Source organism: Tursiops truncatus, chromosome 11 (genome assembly GCF_011762595.2).
Source record: "Tursiops truncatus isolate mTurTru1 chromosome 11, mTurTru1.mat.Y, whole genome shotgun sequence".
In the NCBI taxonomy this organism is placed as follows: domain Eukaryota; kingdom Metazoa; phylum Chordata; class Mammalia; order Artiodactyla; family Delphinidae; genus Tursiops; species Tursiops truncatus.
Genome location: NC_047044.1, coordinates 26,071,327 through 26,084,827, shown reverse-complemented (window position 1 = coordinate 26,084,827; position 13,501 = coordinate 26,071,327). Strand labels below are relative to the sequence as shown.

Below are 13,501 nucleotides of genomic sequence, written 5' to 3'. Positions count from 1 at the left end.
AAGGACAGTCTCTTCAATAAGTGATACTGGTGGGAAAACTGGACCACCACATGCAAAAAAATAAAACTAGACGACTATCTTACACCATATACAAATTAACTCAAAATGGATTACAGACTGGAATTCAAGGCCTGAAACAGCCTCTTCAATAAATGATATTGGGGAGGAGACTGGTTCAAGATGGTGGAGCAGAAGGACGTGCGCTCACTCCCTCTTGCGAGAGCACCGAAATCACAACTAACTGTTGAACAATCATCAACAGGTAGACACTGGAATTCACCAAAAATGATACCCCACATCCAAAGACAAAGGAGAAGCCTCAATGAGACGGTAGGAGGGGTGCAATCACAATAAAATCAAATCCCGTAACTGCTGGGTGGGTGACTCACAAACTGGAGAACACTTATACCACAGAAGTCCACCCACTGCAGTGAAGGTTCTGAGCTCCATGTCAGGCTTCCCAACCTGGGAGTCTGTCAAGGGGAGGAGGAATTCCCAAAGAATCAGACTTTGAAGGCTAGCGGGATTTGACTGCAGGACTTTGACAGGACTGGGGGAAAAAGAGAGTCCACTCTTGGAGGGCACACACAAAGTAGTGTGCACATCGGGACCCAGGGGAAGGAGCAGTGACACCACAGGAGACTGAACCAGACCTACCTGCTAGTGTTGGAGGGTCTCCTGCAGAGGCGGGGAGTGGCTGTGTCTCACTGTGAGTACAAGGACACTGCTTCAGAGCCTGTGCTCTGCAATGGGAGAGGCCACAACAGTGAGAGGCCCGTGTACACCCCCCCCACACACACACATACACACACACACACACACACAAAAAGAAAGCTGGAATAGCAATACTCATAGCAGATAAAATAGACTTTAAAACAAAGAATGTTACAAGAGACAAGGAAGGACATTACATAATGATCAAGGGATCAATCCAAGAAGAAGATGTAACAATTATAAATATATATGCACCCAACACAGGAGCACCTCAATACATAAGGCAACTGCTAACAGCTATAAAAGAGGAAATCGACAGTAACACAATAGTAGTGGGGGACTTCAACACCCCACTTACACCAATGGACAGATCATCCAAACAGAAAATTAATAAGGAAACACAAGCTTTAAATGACACAAAAGACCAGATTTAATTGATATTTACAGGACATTCCATCCAAAAACAGCAGATGACACTTTCTTCTCAAGTGTGCATGGAACATTCTCCAGGACAGATCACATCTTGGGTCACAAATCAAGCTTGAGTAATTTAAGAAAACTGAACTCTTACCAAGCATCTTTTCTGACCACAACGCTATTAGATTAGAAATCAATTACAGGGGAAAAAAACATAAAAAAACACAAATACATGGAGGCTAAACAATACGCTATGAAATAACCAAGAGATCAGTGAAGAAATCAAAGAGGAAATCAAAAAATACCTAGAGACAAATGACAATAAAAACACGACGATCCAAAACCTATGGGATGCAGCAAAAGCAGTTCTAAGAGTGAAGTTTATAGCAATACAATTCTACCACAAGAAACAACAAACATCTCAAATAAACAATCTAACATTACACCTAAAGGAACTAGAGAAAGAAGAACAAACAAAACCCAAAGTTAGCAGAACAAAAGAAATCATAAAGATCAGAGCAGAAATAAATGCAATAGAAACAAAGAAAACAATAGCAAAGATCAATAAAACTAAAAGCTGCTTCTTTGAGAAGATAAAATTGATAAACCATTAGCCAGACTCATCAAGAAAAAGAGGGAGAGGACTCAAATCAATAAAATAAGAAATGAAGAAGTTACAACAGACACCGCAGAAATACAAAGCATCCTAAGAGACTACTACAAGTAACTCCATGCCAATGAAATGGACAACCTGGAAGAAATGGACAAATTCTTAGAAAGATATAACCTTCCAAGACTGAACCACGAAGAAATACAAAATATGAACAGACCAATCACAAGTAATGAAATTGAAACTGTAATGAAAAATCTTCCAACAAACAAAAATCCAGCACCAGATGGCTTCACAGGTGAATTCTATCAAACATTTACAGAAGCGTTAACACAAATCCTTCTCAAACTCCTGCAAAAAGTTGCAGAGGAAGGAACACTCCCAAACTCATTCTATGAGGTCACCATCACCCTGTTCACTGTCACTAAAACCAGACAAAGATACTACAAAAAATGAAAATTATAGACCAATATCACTGATGAATATAGATGCAAAAATCCTCAACAAAATACTAGCAAACAGAATCCAACAACACATTAAAAGGATCATACACCATGATCAAGTGGGATTTATCCCAGGGATGCAAGGATTCTTCAATATACGCAAATCAATCAATGTAATACACCATATTAACAAACTGAAGAATAAAAACCATATGATCATCTCAATAGATGCAGAAAAAGCTTTTGACAAAATTCAACATCATTTATGATAAAAACTCTCCAAAAAGTAGGCACAGAGGGAACCTACCTCAACATAATAAAGGCCATATACAACAAACCCACAGCAAACATCATTCTCAATGGTGAAAAACTGAAAGCATTTCCTCTAAGATCAGGAACAAGATAAGGATGTCCACTCTCGCCACTATTATTCAAGATAGCTTTGGAAGTCCTAGCTATGGCAATCAGAGACGAAAAAGAAATAACAGGAATACAACTTGGAAAAGAAGAAGTAAAACCGTCACTGTTTGCAGATGACATGATACTATACATAGAGAATCCTAATGATGCCACTGGAAAACTACTAGAGCTAATCAATGAATCTGGTAAAGTTGCAGGATACAAAATTAGTGCACAGAAATCTCTTGCATTCCTATATACGAATGATGAAAAATCTGAAAGAGAAATGAAGGAAACACTCCCATTTACCATTGCAACAAAAAGAATAAAATACCTAGGAATAAACCTGCCTAAGGAGGTGAAAGACTTGTCCTCAGAAAACTATAAAACACTGATGAAAGAAATCAAAGATGACATAAACAGATGGAGAAATATACCACGTTCTTGGATGGGAAGAATCAATACTGTGAAAATAACTATACTACCCAATACAATCTACAGATTCAGTGCAGTCCCTATCAAATTACCAATGACATTTTTTACAAAACTAGAACAAAAATTCTTAAAATTTGAATGGAGACACAAAAGACCCCAAATAGCCAAAGTGGTCTTGAGGGAAAAAAACGGACCTGGAGGAATCAGACTCCCTGCCTTCAGACTATACTACAAAGCTACAGTAATCAAGACAATATGGTAACTGGCACAAAAACAGAAATATAGATCAATGGAACAGGATAGAAAGCCCAGAGATAAACCCATGCACCTATGGTCAACTAATCTATGACAAAGGAGGCAAGGATATACAATGGAGAAAAGACAGCCTCTTCAATAAGTGGTGCTGGGAAAACTGGACAGCTACAGGTAAAAGAATGAAATTAGAACAGTCCCTAACACCATACACAAAAATAAACTCAAAATGGTTTAGAGACCTAAATGTAAGACCGGACACTATAAAACTCTTAGAGGAAAACATAGAAAGAACACTCTTTGACATAAATCACAGCAAGATTTTTTTTGATCCACCTCCTAGAGTAATGGAAATAAAAACAAAAATAGACAAATGGGACCTAATGAAACTTAAGTTTTTACACAGCAAAGGAAACTACAAATAGGATGGAAAGACAGCGCTCAGAATGGTAGAAAATATTTGCAAACAAATCAACGGACAAAGAATTAATCTCCAAAATATATAAACAGCTCATGGAGCTCAATATTAAAAAAACAAACAACCCAATCCAAAAATGGGCAGAAGACCTAGATAGACATTTCTCCAAAGAAGACATACAGATGGCCAAGAAGCACATGAAAAGCTGCTCAACATCACTACTTACTAGAGAAATGCAAATCAAAACTACAATGAGGTATCACCTCACACCAGTCAGAATGGGCATCATCAGAAAATCTACTAACAACAAATGCTGGAGAGGGTGTGGAGAAAAGGGAACCCTCTTGCACTCTTGGTGGGAATGTAAATTGATACAGCCACTATGGAGAACAGTATGGAGGTTCCTTAAAAAACTAAAAATAGATTTACCATATGATCCAGCAATCCCACTACTGGGTATATACCCAGAGAAAACCATAATTCAAAAAGACACATGCACCCCAATGTTCATTGCAGCACTATTTACAAAAGCCAGGTCATGGAAGCAACCTAAATGCCCATCGACAGATGAATTGATAAAGAAGATGTGGCACATATATACAATGGAATATTACTCAGCCATAAAAAGGAACGAAATTGGGTCATTTGTAGAGACATGGATGCATCTAGAGACTGTCATACAGAGTGAAGTAAGTCAGAAAGAGAAAAACAAATATATTAATGCATATATGTGGAACCTAGAAAAATGGTACAGATGAACCAGTTTGCAAGGCAGAAATTGAGATACAGATGTAGAGAACAGACATATGGACACCTAGGGGTGAAGTGGTGGCAGGGAGGGGGGGTGATAGTGTAATGAACTGGGAGATTGGGATTGACATATATACACTAATATGTATAAAATGGATAACTAATTAGAGCCTGCTGTATAAACAAATAAATAAAATAAAATTCAAAAAAATAATGATACTGGGAAAAAAGTCAGTCTCTTCAGTCAATGATACTGCGAAAACTGGACAGCCACATGCAAAAAATATTAAAAGCTAGACCACCATCTTACACCATACACAAAATTAACTCAAAATGGAATAAAGACTTGAATTCAAGACCTGAAACCATAAAATTCCTAGAAGAAAACATAAGTGGCAACCTTACTGATATTAATCTTACCAATGTTTCAGTGGATCAGACTTCAAAGGAAAGAGAAACCAAAGCAAAAAACAAACATCAAACTGAAAAGCTTCTGTACAGCAAAGGAAACCATAATCAAAACAAAAGGCAGCTTACTAAATGGGAGAAGTTATTTGCAAATCACCTATCTACAACTCAACAACAAGAAAAAACCAAGCAACCCAACTTAAAAATGGGCAGAGAATGTGAATAAACATTTTTCCAAAGAAGACATAAGGCTGGTCAACAGGCACATAAAAAGATGCTCAACATCACTAATCATCAGGAAAATGCATATCAAAACCATGAGATATCACCTCATACCTGTCAGAAATGGTGATTATCAAAGAACAATGAATAACGAGGGTTGATGAGTATACGGAGCAAAGAGAACCCTGTTACACTGTTGGTGAGAATGTAAATTGGTGCAGCAACTATGGAAAACAGTATAGAGCTTCCTTAAAAAAATTAAAAATAGAACTACTATATGATCCAGCAATTCCACTTCTGGGTATTTATCTAAAGAACATGAAAACACTAATTCAAAAAGATATATGAACCCTTATGTCCACTGCAGCATTATTTACAATAGCCAAGATATGCAAACAACCTAAGTGCCCACTGATGGATGAATGGATAAAGAGAACATTATGCATACACACACATACACAAACACACACAAACAACAAAATACTACTCAGCCATAAAAAAGTGAAATCCTGCCATTCATAACATGGTTGGACCTTGAGGGTATGATGCTAAGTATGATGCTAAGTTTCTTTGTCTGAAATAAATCAGACAAAGAAAGACAAATACCATATGATTTCATTCATATGTGGAATCAAAACACACACCAATGAACAAACAAACAAAATCAAACAAAAGCAAACTCAGAGATACAGAGAACAGATTAGTGGTTACCAGAGAAGAAGGGGGTTGGGAGGTGAGCAAAATGGATGAAGGGGGTCAGCTGTATGGCGATGGATGATAACTAGACTTGTGGTGGTGGTAACTCTAGTGTATACAGAGGTTGAACCATAGTGCTCTACACCTGAAACTTAAATACAAAAAATTTTTTTTTAATTTAGCAGATATGTAAAGAAGCCTGAAAATACTACCCACAATAAATAGGAAAAGAAAATCAACCAACCAACACCAACCCAGAAGTGACTGAGATGCTAAAATTAGCAAAGACATTAATATAGTTACTATAACTGAATTCCACATAAAGCTACAGTAAAGATTGAACATGTCAAGGAAAATATGAAAAAAATCAAAATTGGACTTCAGGATAAAAACTACAATTTCTGAGATGAAAAATGCACTATAAAATGACTGGCAGATTAGACACTGCAGGAAAAAAGATCAGAGAACTTAAAGACATGACAACAGAAACTATCCAAAATGAAACAAAGAGACAAAAAAGATTAAAAATAAATAAACAGGGATTTCCCCTGGTGGTCCAGTGGTAAAGAATCCGCCTTAAAATGCAGGGGACACGGGTTTGATCCCTGGTCAGGGAACTAAGATCCCACATGCTGAGGGGCAAATGAGCCCACACGCCACAACTACTGAGCTCATGTGCCTCAACTAGAGAGCCTGCATGCCGCAAACTACAGAGCCCACATGCCACAACTAAAGAAGAGAAAAAGCTGCACGCCACAACTAGAGAGAAGCCTGCATGCCGCAACCAAGAGCTCATGCGCCGCAATGAAAGATCCCGCGTGCCGCAACTAAGACCCAACACAGACATAAATAAATAAATTTAAAAATAAATCTTTAAAAATAAACAAACAGAACATCAGTGAGTTATGGGAGAACTTTCAGTGGCCTACTAGCAGAGTCCCCAAAGGAAATCAAATAGGAGGCAGAAAAAAATATTGAGATAAAATATCTAAAATTTTTCTAAATTTGATGAAAACTATAAACCCACAGACTCAAGAAGCTCATTAAACCTCAAGCACCAGAAACATGAAGATATGTGCAAAGGCAGGTCAAATTACTGAAAAGCAATAAAGAAAAAATCTTAAGAGCTGACAAGAAAAAAAGACACACTAGATAAAGAGAACAAAGATAAAGCTAACAACAAATTTCTTATGTGACACATAAGTGAGAAGACAGAAGAGCAACATCTTTAAAGTATTAGGGGAAAAAACTGTCAATCTAGAATTCAATACTCAGCTGAAATACCTTTAAACACCATTTCTTACATATACATACAAAAGCTGAAAAAATTCTCACCAGTATTTCTGTACTATAAGAAATGTTAAAGTCCATAAGATGGAAGGAAAATGATACTGATGGAAAAATGTATCTACACAAAGGAAAAAACAACACTGCAATTGGTAACTACACAGGAGTCTTGTGATCAATGAGGTCTCTGATAAAGAAAAAAATCTATGGTTAGAGATGCTTATCTCATAAGAAACTTATTAACAACAAGCACACACATTAAAAAATCTATCTTCCTCTCCTCTCCCTCTCTCTCAAAGCTGACATACACCAAAGACATAGAATTAGAGGGTTAACTCAATGTCATATTAGGAGGAAATTATGCTGTGTCTTACATTTCTAATGGAATACTGCCACTGCTTGTCTGAAAAGAAACTTAAAAGAATGCTCTGTCATACAACCGTCTATGTGTCATTACCTATACTAAATATATAAAAAATCTTCAATACTCCAACATTTGTCATATTAATAATACAAAACAATATTAACGCATATATGTGGAATCTAGAAAAATGGTATAGATTAACCTATTTGCAGGGCAGGAAAAGAAACACAGATGTAGAGAACAGACGTGTGGACACAGCAGGGGAAGGGGCGGGTGGGATGAACTGGAAGATAAGGTTTGACATAAATACACTACCATGTGTAAAACATGTGTAAAACAGATAGCTAGTGGGAACCTGCTGTATAGCACAGGGAGCTCGGCCTGGTGCTCTGTGATGACCTAGATGGGTGGGATGGGGGGTGGGGGGAGGGAGGTACAAGAGGGAGGGGATATATGTATACATATAGTTGATTCAGTACATTGTACAACAGAAACTAACATAACATTGTAAAGCAATTATACTCCAATAAAAAAATAATAATACAAAACAGACCAGAATTTTTCAAAGAATATTTTGATTTAAGGGGGCAAATATTGCTGTGCCAGAGATTCTTAAAAGATTAATGACAAACTGAGTATTAAATTTTGCTCTGAGCTTCCTAGCAGCCAAATAAAATGGTAAACATACTGGTTTACACAGTTTTCATTACCTGGCACAAAGAAAGCATATAAATGTTTGGCAAAGTAATTTTTTAAAACTTTTTTCAGAAACATATAAAATGACTCCCATATTTTTAAAAAAGGTTTTGCTCACATGTTACATAACAACAATGTAATAGCTAACTTGTTGTAACCACTTACGACATCAAAGCACCATACTAATAATTTCTAATCATTGATTCATTGCAACTTTACAATCATCCTATGAGCTAGGCACTATTATTATCCCCATTCACTACAACTGCACAAGTGATGCAGAAATATTCTTTAAATGAATGTCTTTTACATTGTTTTTCTATGAAGCCAGAGATACTAAATTCTAAATGTGAAAAGGCATTTTGCAGGTAGACAATACATGTGTATTTTTAAAATAATCATCTTTCATAAAACCTTCATTGAAGTATTTCTTGCTGATTTTACTTTGCTGAATTGACTTAACTCACAATTTGTACAAATTGCAAACACCCCCTGAAGCAAATAGCTAAACTGCTTCAATACATGTATTTATGTATAAATGCTTCTTTCAGTTATTTCTGCCAGGTAAATATCACATAGAAATCAGATATGTTTATTTTGAAAAACAGAAACTTTAACAGATAAATTTTATTTATCAGCAAACATTTGGGAAGCTATCACATGAAGAAATATCCAGAGTTATTTTGTGTAGGTCCAAGGAACACTGCAATAACCAACAGGGAGGCTACAGGGAGGATGATTTCCTTTCAATATGATAGAGAAAATGCTTAACATCCTCCAATCCATAAATGGAAGTGTATCACTTTACAATTCACTAGGTTCTCTAGCACTGAAAGCACTGAAGCACAGAATGAAGAGCTCTGTGTCATAAGAGTTCCAAACGGGAATTCTGCTTTGAAATTTATTGCCTCACAGTTCTGGAAGCCAGAAGTCCAAAATCAAGGTGTCAGCTAAGTGTTCCCTCTGAAAATTGTAGGAAGAACCCTTCCTTGCCCTGTCCTAGCTTGTCTTGATGTGCTGGCAATCCTTGGCATTCCCTGGCAGCTGCCACACTTCAATCTCTGCTTCTGTCATCATAGGACGTTCTCTCTGCTCCACCACCACCCGTGTGTTTCCGTCTCTATGTCTTTTCTCTTCTTCTTATTAAGGACATCAGTCATATTATATTAAGGGCCTGTCATACTTCAGTACGACCTTATCTTAACCTAAGTAATTTCATCTGTAAAACCCTATTTCCAAATAAGGTCACATTCTGAGGTACTGGGAGTTAGAACTTCAACTTATCTTTTCGGGGACACAATTCAATTCATGACAGATATGAAAGAGAACTAGATGATTATCAACTCTAAGATGCTAAGGCTCTAGATACCTATGAGACAACAAGTGCAACATTATACTATATATGAATAGAACAATTCCAACTCGCTCATTTATTCTACTTATTCATGTCATTCATTTAACAAATACTTGCTAGGCACCATCCTGAGCACTGGAGACACACTCCACCTGCCGTCGTGGAGTCTGTATTCCAACAGAATAAAAATTGCCATCATTTATGAGTAGCTACTATGTGCCAGACACCGTACTGAAAATATACAGGTTATAATCTCATTAGTCCTTACAGCAACCCGTTAGATAAAAACCTTTATGCCCTTTATCACGTGAGAAAACTAAGGAATAGAAACATAACTATTTGTTGAAGGTCATCACCTTCCTGGTGAAATGACCCTTTTTTTGGTTATAAAAACGTTCTTTTTATCTTTAATGATACTCTTTGTCTTGAAGTCTATTTTATCTGATATTAATATAGCCACTCTAGTCTTCTTAGGCTATTTTGCATGTGCTTATTACAAATAAGCATGTCTACATGTTACTCTCAAGAAACAGTGATTACATCTTCAATGCCTGAAAAGAATACTTTGAATACCTTGGGTTTAGTGCTCACAGACTGCATTCATATAGGCCTCAATTTTTGCAAAACAAATTAATCCACCAATTCTAAAGGTTTAAATTATATTTCCCTCTTCAACTCACATTTCAGAGGTTTTTATTTGTTTAAATGTCCTAAATATGTATACGTAGGAATGAAACAGTAAACATGGTGGAGGGTCCAACCCAAGCTTAAGTGGTGGTGTTTCCAACAATGGAAGATTTCGAGATAATACGGAATGACAAACTCCTTTAACACTGCTGTCAAAAGAATACATGAATTGGATAATATGCCACACTGGATGACTTGAAAGATGGCTTTTCACTCTATCAACCCATGACTCCAATATTAATAATGCCTTCTTGTAACAAGCACTAGATCAATACTTAAATCCTATACACCTTTATTTTTAAAAATATTTTTAAATTGTGAATTTTTATCAATACAAACTGGCCTTTCCTCCAATTATTCTGAAGAGTAAGATATTATTTAAATCAGAACAGGAAATATAATACAAACTTACCTAAAATAACAGTTTTGTGGCTAAACCCTACAGGGTAGCTAACATTCTAGAGTATATGAAAGAAGATTAAGTTATACCACCTAGAGATACAACAAAATATTCATTAAGAATATAGGGAAAATTTACCAAATTTACCAAAATTATTTATTTCCACTAAATATCTGACTACTTTTATACTAATTTGAATATATTTTCTTACCTGCAGCTTCATTTCTTCTAAGTCTTTAGTTTTCTCTACTAACTCCCCTCGTAGCTCTTCAAGCAGCAGCTGAAATTTTTCCTGGTGAGTTTGCTTTTCATTTAATAGGCGCTTGAGCTCATTTTGTGACTTTATGTACTCATCCTGCAACCTGATTTTTTAAAAAGAAGAATTTAAGTGTATCCTTTGCTTTCTAATTGCATTACTTTATGTGAAGTCAACCAACACTACAGAGCAAGATCAACATCATATATTTATTAAACTTACAAATATAATTGCTTTACAGTTTCATTTATTATTAACACTGTAATTTCTGAATGCAATTTTACTTTGAAGGGAAAAAAACATTTAGCCACCTAGATACATTTAATTTTATATGTCTTGCTACTTTCAAAACAAGACTTTTACAAATTTATAATCCACTTGATTTAAAGAAAATTTACTTGTATTTTAAAAGTTTTAAATGTATATTGTATACTGCAAAATAACAAAATTATACTGTATGTTCCAGAGCAAACATTTAGACAAAATAAAAAATTTTAATCAAGCCTCTCACTTCCAAATTTAAGTAATTTATTTACCTTGTGTGTTCAGCTTTCAGAGTCTGATAATTAGTTTTATGATGTTCACATCGTAACCGTTCATCAATTAACATTTTTTGGAACTCAGATTGAGAACTTGTCAGCCCACTGTCTCCACCAGGAGGAAAAATGGTGGGAAAAGTGTCCATATTGGTAAGTGAGCTGACAACCATGTAAAAGCAAGTCTTGCTTTCTTATTGTCTTAGTTTTCTTTTCAAGAGTATTTTTCACTTTCTTCGTGCTAAGACAGAATCTCGGGAGGCCAAATTATACCTGAAGAGAGAAATACACTTAATTAGTGATCAGTGAACTCCTTCAGTATTATATACTTTTTATCACTTATTATTCTCCTTATCATTTCTATAACAAACACAATTTTCAGATTTTCAGTTGTTCATAAAATTCAAGAATAAAGTTGAATCATACCTTAAATTTTCTTTACTTCCATGCAGTTTCTGTGCCCATCAAGGTCATATCTTCAAGTATTAGCCTAACTAGATGTAACGACTCTTCCAGTATAGGTAGTCCCAGAGTCACAAATCACCAATGTTTCCTGAAGTTACTGAGGTAAACTTCAAGAGTGGATTCTGGTACGAAATCCATACTCTGAAACCAGGGGAAAAGCTATTTGGAACTTGATAAGTGTCTGGGGAGAATCACAGTCTTCACAAAGATGACCTTCAGCATGTAATTATACCTGTGATTAATGCTACAAAGGATCTTTTATTTGACACAAGGTGACTGCACTCAGGCTGCAGATTCAGAGAATAAATCAGTCAACATATAAATATTGATCATCTATGTATTATGCACTGTGCTAAGAACAGGAAAGTCAATCACCTCAGCTATCCCCAAAAGCACCAATCCAGGATTATGAAAGTAACCAAATGTTTGCTCTATCTAGAAGTAAAATATGACACAGTGTTCTTACTGTAAATAATTAAAAACAAAAAATTTAATCAAAACAATTCTGTCCCTTTTAACTTCATTCATCTTTTTCAAAACTATTATATATATTTTTTCCTAACAGTACCTCCCTTAGTCATGGGTAATTATGAATTACCTTTTCTTACTACAAGAGACCATCTTTAGCCTACACAACCCCACCATTAAATTACTGAGTCTTGCTTGAACTACATCATTTCTGATAAATTAACGTGATGTCTACGTATTACATAAGAACACTTTTAAACTAAAATTGAGGTTGCTTTGGTTTCCTGCTTTATCTATTTTAACAGAGGCGTAAAAGTCCTTCAAGGACACTTTACTCCTTATTCTTCGGTTAAATGTGCACAAGGATTCAACCTTTGCAAATGCAGAGTGCACTGTTTGTAGTAGCAGCTGCCACAACATTATCCTGTCAAGAATATACATTTGCCATGGAATTAATAAACTGGATCATAAAAGTGGCATGTAATTTTTTTTAATTAATTAATTTTATTTATTTTCAGCTGTGTTGGGTCTTCGTTGCTGTGCACAGGCTTTCTCTAGTTGCAGCAAGCGGGGGCTACTCTTCGTTGCGGTGCCCGACCTTCTCATTGCAGTGGCTTCTCTTGTTGCGGAGCACGGGCTCTAGTCGCGTGGGCTTCAGTAGTTGTGGTATGCGGGCTCAGTAGTTGTGGCTCGCGGGCTCTAGAGCACAGGCTCTGTAGTTGTGGCGCATGGGCTTAGTCGCTCCACAGCATGTGGGATCTTCCCAGACCAGGGCTCGAACTCGTGTCCCCTGCATTGGCAGACGGATTCTTAACCACTGCACCACCAGGGAAGCCCTGGCATGTAATTTTGATTCTGCTCTTTGATGCAAATTAATTTTTAAGAGACAGAAATATACAATAAACATATCTAATACTTTCTAATAATATCACCAAAAGGCATTATGAGGTTTTAGTTTTAATTAGCTAAAAGCTTACAAGTCAAAAGTTACCCTTCAGTCCTACTACTAGTAAAAGAAAGATTTCCAAGGTAAAATGAATATCTTTTTTCCTCTGTATTCCAATTAACTTGACAGTAAACATTCTCACTGACCCCTACCCTAAAATGAGAGTTACGTCCTCACAGAAATAAAATTTACAAAGACCTGAAAGTTTCTGGAAAATAAAATTAAAATGATTTATCTCCTTCCCTCTTGGCACTGAAATATTTACTAGACGTACTTTC

The 13,501-nt window shown here is 36.1% G+C and overlaps 1 protein-coding gene across 10 annotated transcripts in view; it reads right to left on the bottom strand.

The window, feature by feature from the left end:
• CEP83 (centrosomal protein 83) overlaps positions 1-13,501 on the bottom strand; it is a 219,872-nt gene that overhangs the window by 69,271 nt on the left and 137,100 nt on the right. For 6 of the 10 annotated variants that reach the window (XR_012324254.1, XR_012324248.1, XR_012324250.1 and 3 more), the window contains exons 2-4: positions 11,771-13,067; positions 11,345-11,617; positions 10,764-10,914 (exon numbers count right to left, since the gene is read on the bottom strand). Coding sequence is in view for 3 of the 10 variants with exons in the window: in XM_073788346.1 (XP_073644447.1) it covers positions 10,764-10,914; positions 11,345-11,517 (324 nt within the window). In the remaining 7 variants the exon portion in view is untranslated. The remainder of the gene's footprint in view (positions 1-10,763; positions 10,915-11,344; positions 11,618-11,770; positions 13,068-13,501) is intronic. The other 4 variants (XR_012324253.1, XR_012324252.1, XR_012324251.1 and 1 more) reach the window with 2 other exon arrangements.